The sequence below is a fragment of the Capsicum annuum genome, chromosome 3 (assembly GCF_002878395.1).
Source record: "Capsicum annuum cultivar UCD-10X-F1 chromosome 3, UCD10Xv1.1, whole genome shotgun sequence".
NCBI lineage: Eukaryota > Viridiplantae > Streptophyta > Magnoliopsida > Solanales > Solanaceae > Capsicum > Capsicum annuum.
This window is the reverse complement of record NC_061113.1, coordinates 9,390,813-9,402,064: the sequence shown is the minus strand read 5'-3', so window position 1 is coordinate 9,402,064 and position 11,252 is coordinate 9,390,813. Positions and strand designations below refer to the sequence as shown.

The following is an 11,252-nucleotide window of genomic DNA, read 5'->3' as shown; positions in this document are numbered from 1 at the left end:
CTAATTCTCCTCTCTCAAGAATGAGATACATAGGTGCCCTTCTTGGGTTCGGTGATCTTTTAAAAGAAAAAGCAGAAGGAAAAAGAGGTTTTGAAAAAGTGTTGAATTCCAACACATTTGTTGTTTTTTGTTGAGTCAGTTTAAGGTGGTTGGCTTGAGGCATTCTAGCTGGTTCTTCACATCACACCAAATGCAAAGGGTTAATTGTGTCCAACCAAGATATAGAGAGTGACATCATGGATCAAATAAAGAATCAGGAAAATGAGAGTTTGAAGCAAGAGATTAGGAGGCTAGGACAACAAATAACAGAAATGTATCGATCTTAGGCTAGTGGGTTGCCTCCTCCTCCATTTCTCTTTATTGATCCTACAAATACCTCGAGTTTTCCACCAAAATCTCAAAGTCAGTTTTGTGATGTTGTTGATGCACCGCAACACGACTCAGAATTCATTCCAAGCACAAAACATCTCAATACTTCCACCAATTTTCCTCTAGCTCCTCAATATAAGCCTGCTACATTCATAACACCATATGTCGTTCATGATATTGTTTCTCAATCCTCTACTGAGACTTCTACATTGGCTAGCCGCCTAACGGTTGTGCTTCCCCATGCTGCTAGTAGACCCTTGTTCAACACTCTTGGTGATCATTGTTATACTCCTGATCCTACTTTTAAGTTAAATGGACCACTAAAATTTCTTAACAAGAAGTCCAGTGTTCCAGAAGAGTTGGTGAAAATGGTTGGAAAAAATGAAGAGTGCAGAAAATGCTATGAAAAATTCTCTAGGACCGACAGGTAAAGAGGATGTTTCATACAAAGACTGGGGCATGCCTTCAAGTTCTAATCTTCGTCCAATCTTTGAGATGTTGAAATTTGAGGAGTAAAATGGGAATGAGGAATCTTGAAACATTTAGGACAATAATGCAATCAATTAAGGGAACCTGGAGGAAAGAAAAATGATAAAGATGCAACTGCCAATATAGTTGGAGAACGGTCACATCTAAGAAGATGACGTCATCGTTGCCGTCAGTCTCAAGCCCAAGTTCATACCCATGCTCTCTATAATCTATCTCAAAATCCAATATACTATATTTCACCACCTCTATATCTAGCATATTGTGCACAACCATATGGTCAACTCCCTCCTTACCCACAATGGCGGGCACCAACTCTTCAAAGTCATCCTCTAACTACACAAACATACCAAATCCCTTCTAGGCCCGATAGTCAATCCATGTTAAACAATGAAATGAGGTAGAAATTGAGGGATAGTTTCACACCAATTGGAGAGTTGTATGCCAGTTTATTTCAGAGATTGGCACAATGAGGCATGATCACTCCTATCCTTTTGTAGACTCCTGAAACGCATTAAAGAAGTTTTGATCCTAATGTATGCTGTGCATATCATTCTGATGTTCAGGGACACAGTATTGAATATTGTCGTACTTTGAAAAGAGAAATTGAAAAGATGATTTGAGATAAATTGATTATGGTGCAGAACATTGACAATGAGGAAAAATCTGGTTATGCTGATATGCAAAACAGTAGCTAAGATGTCTGGCTTAGAAATAGAGAATTCACCCCTCTCCCTACTAGGAAGAGATTTGGTAGTTTATTTTGTTTTATTTTCTGTTATCCGAATTATTTTAGGGTTGTAGTTTGGGATCTATCTTGTTTTGTCCATTTGTCGTTATGTTCAAACCCTTCTATCTTTTATTTTAATTAAATGAAGTGTCCCTTTTTCCTTTGTGTTTTAAATATGTGTTGTTTTTTTGTTTTCTTTACACATTACATTTTAGGTTAATTCTAGTGATATGACATGCTAGTGGAATTTTCAGCCTTATCTTAAAATTCAATTTAAGCATGAACATTGAATGAGAGGGTTAAAGTTAGAAAAAAGAGAGCATCTGAGAAAATAGGTAGTGTGCTGATATATTTGGTAACAAGTTCAAGCCTTCTTTGAAAATTAATGCAATTATTTTGAGAATCACAACAATAACTTGGTCATTAATTGAAAAACATTACTCAAATTAGGTCACATAGCGGATGTGTGATACCGAGGGACAGAAAAAACAACTCCACGAAATCATGAGTCATTCGATGTGAGGAATGTACAATAAAAATGGAGTGATATGTTTAACAAAGTGAAAGAGTAGTGACGTATAAACTCAGTTAAAGTTAATGCTTAAAAAATGTCACAAATGATCTTCATCTCTCACTTTCATATTGCATGATAATTACTTGCATTTTCAAGGATTGATATGACGAAGGCATTTCATTCTGCTATCCAAACATAGTGTCATCCTTTGTTTACCCCATTTGAGCTTTAGTCCTATTTTATTTCATACCCCTATTTTGGAATCAAGATAGAGTCAGCAAAGCTCAAAAAAAAAAGTGTCGAGCAAAACAATAGAGTCAGAAAAAGTTTTAAAAAAAGAAAATATGTCCCAAAAGAAAAAGAAAAAAAGTGTCAAGACAAATAGATTCAGAAAAAATCCAAAGTGAAAAGAGTGTTAATAAAAGAAGAAAAATCAAAAGTCTAAATTATGCAAAATAAGCTACCAGAACTACGCATGACCTGATTCTCCTCTCTCGGGGGTGAGATACATAAGCTGCCCTACTCTGGGATCGGTCCAACCAGATAAATAATTTACAATTTCCCAGTCAAAATAAACTAGGCATGAGTTAATCCTCATTGTTTGAGTCGATTCAAAAAGTTGTAAGTCTCACCCTACTTAAAGTGTCGATTGGGTCTCATGTCATCTTTTCTTTCTAATCCTATCCAAAAGCCAAGTTACAACCAAAGAAAGACTTTCAAATCAATCTTTGAAAATGCTAAGGCTAAGCATGCACTGGATGTGATGACATATTTTGAGAACTACTTGTCTTCCTTAGCATAAGGATTCAGGAGAGGAATGAAAATGAGAGAGTCTTATTGGTGAAAAACCTCGTGGGCACCATAAGGAGATAGTGAGTTGACAGAAATAAAAATGAGAGTCTTATTTGTGAAAACCCTCACGGGAAGCATAAGGCAATTGTAAGTTGAGGAAGATAAAAAATGAGAGAGTCTTATCAATGACAACCCTCACGAGCACCATAAGATGACGGTGAGTTGAGGTAAATAAAAATAAGAGAGTCTCATTGGCAAAAAACCCTCACAAACACCATAAGTCAATGGTGATCTGAGAAAAGGAAAATGAGAGAGGCTTGTTGGCATAAACCGTACAATGGGCCACTAGTAGAATGAGGTCTTAAATGCACTTGACCTAAGGGAGCAACTCAATTTTGAGGTCATTAACTCAACAACAATTGGTAGAAAGTTTTGGATAGAAAGATCAGACAGTTAAATCCGATATGCATGTCATAATCATTAGAATTGACTGTCATTTTCAGATGAACTTTTCATTCATTTTTTTGATGGGGACATACATTGTCGTTTCTTTCTTTTCTTTAGTTATATTTTTATTTTTCTTGAGTCAGTTATCCTAATAAAAAAAATTGTTGTCATTTTTCTCGTCTTTAAGTTAAGTCCGTGTCAAAACAAGTGAGAAAAGATTCCAAAATTGGCTACCAGCTTCTTCAATAACACAAAGAAAGACAGGGACAACACATGAAAGAAACAAGATTGTAAGTCAGAACAAGGCATCCAGAAAGTTTTGTCAATAGACAAGTCTGGGAACTCATAGAAATACCAAGGTTCAAAGGGTTTATCTGAGGAGCATGAAAAAACAGAGATACTGTGTTTGTTTCAGAGTCATTTTTCTTAATCTGTGTTTGGGTCAATGACATAGTAAAGCAGGGGCAAGTGCCAGCAATCTGAAACAAAATGAAGGGAATAAACACTGGAACAGGTGTCAGGAAAGCCAAGTGCTACAAACCACCACTATGTTTTTAACTGACAAATTTTCTTTGTTGAAACAAGGGCAAATTCGCTTCACTTAATTCATCTACCATTGGAAATGTACATCAATGAAATTTACATTATGTTCAGGACCCTCCTGGAAAATGGGATTCTACTTTATGCTCAGGACTCTCCTGAAAAATGGGACTTTACCTTATGTTCAGGACCCTCCTAGAAAATGGGATGTTACTTTTATTTAGGATCCTCCTGAAAAATGGAATTTTACTTTCTGTTTAGGACCCTCCTAAGAAATGGGATTTTACTTTATGTTCAGGACCCTCCTGAAAAATGGGATTTCACTTTTCGTTGAGGACCCTCCTAAAAAATGGGAATTTACTTTCTGTTCAGGACCTTCCTGAAAAATGGGACATTACTTTCTATTCAGGACCCTCCTGAAAAATAGGATTTCACTTTATGTTCAGGACCCTCCTAAAAAATGGGATTTTACCTACGGCTTTATATATTTGTCACTAGATCCAAAGTCTCTATAGTCTTTAAGGGCATTTAAAAAAAGTGCTAAAATGTAATTGACACCAACAAATGTCTATGTAACGTATAATTTAGCAGCAATTAACCTACTGCCGTTAATTAATTGCAGCTAAAGTTCTTCTTTTGGTGTAGTGTAATTTGCTTTGGCTCTGGAATTTTAATAAATACTCCAAGAGCAAACCTTTTTTGTGTTGCTTCTTAATTATGAATCCTTCCCAAATTAGAAACCAGACTGAAGCAATAATGATGTCAAATATCAAAACGAGTCTGAGACGTATCAACCGAACACCACATTGGCAAAGTAATAGCTTTGTTTGGAAATCGCAACACCACATTTTGTTTAAAATGCTTCAAATCAACTCATTGATTGTTGCAAATCATCCAATGAAACCATTCCAGGGCCTCACCATCGAGATATGAGTAGACGTAACATAACTTGTAGGAACCTAACCATCTGCATTGCAGCTGCTGAATTGACCCAACCTCACTGGAGCTGGCCGAGAATGCATTGAAGCAACCATTGAATAAGAGAGAGGTGTGAGTCCGTAGTCTACATAGTAGATGGAGCCAATGAAAGCACCAATGCAACAAAGTACTCTTAGTATTGATCATAAAAGGAAGAAACAAGCAGATTGTTCATCAATTTAGTAACAAAGAACAAAAGTACAAATGAAAAGGGAGATTCCAGAGCACCATTATAAGATAACTAATGAAAATAAAACGACACAATTCTTAAAATAACCCTAATCATCTTTAGTGAACATGCTCATTCCTTTAACCAGGATCCCAAATGTAATTCCTTTAAACCTAATCATGGGTAGATTTGTAACGAAGAGGGCTACCACCGTTCACATCAGATGAGTTGAAGATGGAGTTGAAGGAGACGCCGCCTTTGAGACCGGAGGATCAAAATTCAACTCATTGGGAGTTGGAGTTGAAGATGGTGGCTTAGACTCGGGCTTTTCCATGTCCGGAAAAAAGCTTCTCACAACCACCTGGTAATGATCTGTAACCGTTAGCAAGTACACAATATGCACTCAAACACCAGGCCAAGAATAGCCCTACAGGGTTCAAAATTTGACACCAAAAAGAAAAGGAAAAAAAATAAACCCAAGAACAGTAGTTAGGATAGCACCTGTACCGGAGTGGCAGCCCTGAGCTTTCCTTCAACAACACCGCCGAAAAAACTACCATCTGGCCTAGTCATTGAAAGGTTAAGTCCACCTGTTATACCATTTTCTGACCGCATGAATGACCCCGTTAATGAGATGATGTCAAATTTACCCTGCACGTAAAGCAACCCCTTTATGTGTTATCGAAGCCTCAACTAAGTCGGTTCGTTATCGAAGCGTCAATTGTGTTTCGTCCCACTTCAAGCACATGTAACATACTTATGAGCAGAACACCTCTAACAGAAAAAAGGATTACGAGACTGTAAAATAATTTGACTGAATTGTTTGATTTGATTAAAAAGGTAATTTAATTAATTATTATGTAATTTAAATACTAACATTGAGATTGAAATTTATAAACATCTACTAGGCTAAGTCATAACACACTAAAATATTGCTAACAAAGAGTGATAACACATGTCCTCGTGGAATAAATTGTCGGTGATGGTTTAGGTAGAAATGCAAACACCTGATAGTTCATGTATGAAACTTTAAAAAAGTGATAATTTACTCTTTCTAATTATACTTTGAAGTGTTTGAAAAATAATAGTTAAAAGAAAACTGAATGATTCCTTAAGGGGTAATAGAAACAAATGGGCTAAAGAGAGTACATGTAAAAGGATATACTCTACCAAAATTTTTTAAATGCCAAAAATACAAATTTCCAGATTTCACAACTAGCAACCTCAGATAAAAAGACTAAAACATAGACATAGTTTCATAGACTAACTAAGCATAAGCCGCCACACATGCCTCAACACAAAGGCAACAGAAAGGGAAAGTGTTACAGACCTCATGTGTCATAGTGCCGATGGCAGAGGTCCAGAGGTGGCTTCACAAAAGGATCCAGCTCCAAACAAAATACAAATAGCAGGTGGTCCTTGATCTAAGATAGTCGTTATCTTAGATACAATGTCCTGCGGTCAAGGTAAAAGGTTCACATCATTTAGTAAAGTCAACGTAACTAAAAAACTCACGGAGTTTTTCATAATTTAACCACTGGTAGAAATTTTGTTTATTAAATGTTATGTATTAGTTACATAAATTTTTCAGTTTAAGAAAGGGAGCTATGAGCCCCACAAGATTTCTCTCATGATTTGCTTTTTTTTTTTCTTACCAATCGACATAAGTCATTCACCTTTCTCCTCAAGTAACTTTATATCACCCCCTTCCCACCCTCAAAATAACTACATCCCATGATGCCATTCTACAAATTTCTACAAATTTCTCATAAAAGATTGATTAAACATCAGACATCATTATCCATAGGCATGGCCTAACTCTACTCTCCTTGTTGTAGACCATGCCCAGGACATATCAAGCACCACTATCCGAAAAATGGACTTATGCATTAGAATTAGGGAACAAGAAGGATTTTTGAAAATGTTTAAGCAATCAAAGCATAGAGACCAGAGAGAGATGGAGAGATAGAGTAGGCTTAGTAGCACATAGTTACGCAGAGTAACGACAGCGAGAGGCAAAAAAAAGAACTTGTGGCAGTTGCTGAAGAGAGAAGAACAAAATTATGATGGAACTTTTGCAGAAATCACAGTTCTATCTGTGGAAAATGTGAAGACTTACAACTAATAACAAGTATGCTAAGAAAATACATTGAAGACAGATAAAAAAAAGTCTTGTAAAGCAGTAATTGAAGACAATAAATATCAACTAACTCAATCTTTATATGCTAGAACCATTATTAAGTACAAAAATCAGGTGGATGGGTTTTTATTTACAAATATTCATTGCCAAAAGCTAATTCCATATCCCACTTTACGTTTAACCTAGCAACTCAATCACATAAGAAGGCCAAGTAATTAATTAAAATGTTTGAGATGAAAAATAGTATAGGTTTCCTAAAACATGAGGTCAAAAAAAAAAATTGCAACAAAAAAGATAAGTTTAGATGGAAGGACCATGAATTAGACTAAGCAAATAAAAGAAAAAAGAATAATGATGAATGGAAGTAACCACAAGTAAATGCAATAATGGGTGCATGAGGAGAGGTGGCACACACCAGTTTCTGAGCCAAGAAAAAGGGTCTAATCAAGACAATTAAAACACAAGGCAAGGGAGTATAAAGACAGGAGTAGGGATAGAAATGGTGATTGCAAGTGGAAAGATGATTATAAAGACAAGAGTGACCTTTATATTCCACCGGGGAATCATGATGCTGGGTTTAAAAATTCAAGTATGAAAGCTTTGCTTGCGAAATTTGTTAAGGGGTCGGAGAGCCAAGAAATAACCTTAAAGAGATTAGAGAAAACATTTCAGGGATGAGCCAAAAAGTTGAATCTCATACGACTGCCATTAAACAATTTGAGCAATAATTTAGGAAGATGCCAACCGAACTAAACTAGCATCAACTGGGAACACTTCCTAGCAACATCGTCCAAAATTCTAAGATTGATAGCCATTGCCTAGCCACCACTACTCAGAGTGGTATGACTACAATTGATCCACATATGTCTGTGGTTGATGAAAAGAGGGGCGACCCCATAATCATTGACAATGTGGATGAGAACAAAGCGAAGAATTTAGTGTGAATAAAAGGATGCATCTCAAAAGCCTCTAGTTGCTATAAAGTAGGTTGCATCTTAAAAAGGGAGGAATACGGAGGTCACACTAGTATTGAAGCCCATTCCACGACTTTCTCCTCCTTTTACCCTAAGGTTGAAAAGGAAAGGCGAAGAGGAAAAATACCAAAAGTTCATTTCGATACTTTTTTGAGGTGTCAGTAAACATCTGTCTTGTGGATACTTTGTGAGTTATCAGTAAACATCTATCTTGTGGAGGCTCTAAAGAAAATAAAAGGAAAAAGAAATTAAACTCTAAAATACTTGTCCATCAATTAATCATTGTTGCATCAACCCAAAACACAAAGAATTTAAGAAAGCCGACAAAAAGAATGAATGCAAAAGTAAACTAATTTCTTCTTTTTTCTCTCATAAGGAATTCAAAACTCAAGCCTATTGTAGAGCAAAAATATTTAAAATAAAATACGCAAACTAGTGCACTTGTAAAAAAATAGGTTAATAAGAGTTTTACCTCCCCAATGTCCACATGGATTATATGATTCACAGAGGAAATTCCAATTGTACCTGCCAACGTCCAATATTAAACTAAGTAAATTTTGACCATCTTGCAAATATTTTATTTCACTCTTTTCTTACAATGACAAAAACTAATAATACCCCTTTTTGAGTAAAAATAAAGTATATATAATGTAGAAAAATAGCTAAACTTTAATTTTTAAAATAAAACTAATCTAATATATTTGGTCCCTAAAGTTAATCAATTGGATTCTGATAAGCCATCTAAGAGAGAGTTGAGGAAATATAAAGAAAATATAATAATATAAAATCTATATTTTTCAATTGAATTAAACCTCTATGCATTGATAGTGAAAATGTCAGGTTAACTACAAATATCCATTCATAAAACAAAATTCTTTATGTTATAAATGGATATAAATTAAATCATTTCCAAATTAGAAGCTACATACAAATTGAAAACATAATGTAAAAAATATATACCTGAAGTTTCTGGTTGCTTCTTCTTTCCAGAGCAAGGGGGCCTCCCACGGGCCTTCTTAGCCGGGGTTTCTGAAGCAGGTGCACCGGAATCTATATATATGACTTACAACAAGATTGATATTTTTTCAATGTAGTACAACAAATAAATAACAAAAACAATAACATATACAATTCACATTATTTGCAACAAGATTGTTTATGATATAAGTATATACAATTTAAGGTTTTGTACGTTATACATATTACGAAATAGCCGTTCTTTGTTTGAATCTCTCATACGAGATGTCCGGTGTTATAAGTAATGTTGGGACTTCACTTTACATTTGGAAAGAACTACTAATATATCGACCTGTGGTTTGTCTAGTTCTTGATCGGTTATATATATATATATATATATATATATATATATATATAATTATTCCCAGACTAGAGCTAGATTCATAAGGAATAAAGTTTATATACCATACATACCTAAATAATCCATCCATAAAATAAAATTATTTATGTTATCAATGCATATAAATTAAATTATTTTCAAATTAGAAGCTACATACGAATTGAAGAAATAATGCAAATAATATATACCTGAAGTTTCTGGTTGCTTCTTCTTTTCGGAGCCTGGGGGCCTTTCACGGGATTTCTTAACTAGATTTTCTGAAAGAACAGGAGCAATAGCAATAGAATCTGCTTGATTCACCACTGGAGTAAGAGCAGAAACCGAACTGATAGGATTTTGGCGGAGATTCAGTTGTTCGTGTTGGTTGAAAGAGACTATCACGTGCACCATATCACTTACAGGTTGCTCAAGTTCGTGGGATTCGGGTAGGGATTGGTGGTCATCGTGGTGGGGTTGGGGTTGACGTTGAGGGTGATTTCGAGAATCCATAGTTCAAAAAAAAAACTTTGTTGAAAGTTGAATTATCGAAGTCTATTTAGGTTCAGACGAAGAGATCAAAGTGAAGTAAAGACAGGGGAAAATATTTTGTAAATTATAGAGTTCTATAAATGAGTTTATATAGAAGCTCGCCTTTGACCATATATTATGAATTAGATTTTGAAAATCAATCTTTAAATGAGGTATGAGTATTTAAAATGACATGTCTTGGCCAATCACAAACTAGGATCTTGAGGTCATTGAGTTCCTCTTCGTCCAAGTAAGAGCTTGGTAATAATGTTTTTTAGTCTAAGGTTCCTTTCATGTTGTTAGGGTTCTTAGATTCTTGAATATTTTATGTCAAGTTACTATCTTTAATTTGTAATCTTGTTGTTTGTGTGGTAACATAGTGAAGCCGTGTGGGGCCATTTTCGATTCACTATAGTTTCTGCCACTTTTTTGATCTTGTTGTTGTTATTGTAATCTTGTAATCTCTATCATCTTATCATTGTTTGTAAACCTTGAAGTCTAGTGAAGTCGTGTGTGGCCTATTTCGGTTCACAAGCATTGTTGTTGTTCATCTTGTTATTCTTGTGTTGGCTTGACTTTCTTGATACACACTCACTTTTGTATCATTTGGTATCAAAGCTTGTGGTTTATTTTGTTCCAAAAAAATCAATCTTTGGTTTGGTAGTTGAAAAATACCAAAAAAAAAAAAGATGAAAAAAAAGGTTGCTGAAATCTGAAAATTCCAGGAAAAAAAAAGAGAAATCTGTCCATCTAGTTCATGGCCGAAAAAATTGTGTTGTGTTATTGTCTTGGCCAAGATTGGTGTTTGTGTGTTTATATCTAGATATTCATTTGTTTGTCTACTTTATCTAGATATTGCTATTGTGGACTTGAAGTGGTAGTATGATGAACTTGAATAAGGCTGAGTTTGTGTGTTGTTTCTTGACTTTAAAGTGGGCTATTTTTGGTGAATTGTGGTTGCTTTCTTGAAGTATTGTTTTGGTGTTCATATTGATCTTCTGATCATCTCACATCTTGACCACTATAAACACTAAAATAGATCCAAAAGGGTTGTAAGACAAAGTTGTAAAGTTGTTTATAGCCAAGATTCAACCCAAGTATCACTCCAATTGGTAATTTCGATTTTGAGCTTCTCAAATGGAAGAGAGAAGTTCAAAATATTACAAGTCTTGTGTTCTCAAAATATCATGAATGAAATAACTCCAAAATAACCCTAACACGATCTATTTATATTAGTCCACAAAGGAAG

The 11,252-nt window shown here is 35.0% G+C and overlaps 2 protein-coding genes across 2 annotated transcripts; both read right to left on the bottom strand.

Annotated features, from left to right (window-relative positions):
• Positions 1–4,967: 4,967 nt before the first annotated feature.
• On the bottom strand, positions 4,968–8,666 carry LOC107866481 (AT-hook motif nuclear-localized protein 7-like). Its single transcript, XM_047409018.1, has 4 exons — positions 8,612–8,666; positions 6,356–6,480; positions 5,527–5,676; positions 4,968–5,386 (listed from the first exon to the last, which is right to left on the bottom strand). Exons 2-4 carry the CDS (start codon positions 6,365–6,367, stop codon positions 5,240–5,242), a joined length of 309 nt encoding a protein of 102 aa, XP_047264974.1. The 5' UTR covers positions 6,368–6,480; positions 8,612–8,666; the 3' UTR covers positions 4,968–5,239.
• On the bottom strand, positions 8,527–9,985 carry LOC124896564 (AT-hook motif nuclear-localized protein 13-like). The gene is made up of 4 exons (XM_047408123.1): positions 9,685–9,985; positions 9,100–9,189; positions 8,612–8,664; positions 8,527–8,532 (listed from the first exon to the last, which is right to left on the bottom strand). Exons 1-4 carry the CDS (start codon positions 9,983–9,985, stop codon positions 8,527–8,529), a joined length of 450 nt encoding a protein of 149 aa, XP_047264079.1.
• Between the last annotated feature and the right edge of the window lie 1,267 nt (positions 9,986–11,252).

Coding starts and splice junctions, on each gene's coding strand:
- LOC107866481 (XM_047409018.1), bottom strand. Junction 5,387..5,526: donor GGGCTGCCACTCCGGTACAG/GTGCTATCCTAA, acceptor GATCATTACCAG/GTGGTTGTGAGAAGCTTTTT.
- LOC124896564 (XM_047408123.1), bottom strand. CDS start 9,985: ATGGATTCTCGAAATCACCCTCAACGTCAACCCCAACCCCACCACGAT. Junction 9,190..9,684: donor GAAGCAACCAGAAACTTCAG/GTATATATTATT, acceptor TCATATATATAG/ATTCCGGTGCACCTGCTTCA. Junction 8,665..9,099: donor GAAGCAACCAGAAACTTCAG/GTATATATTTTT, acceptor GGACGTTGGCAG/GTACAATTGGAATTTCCTCT.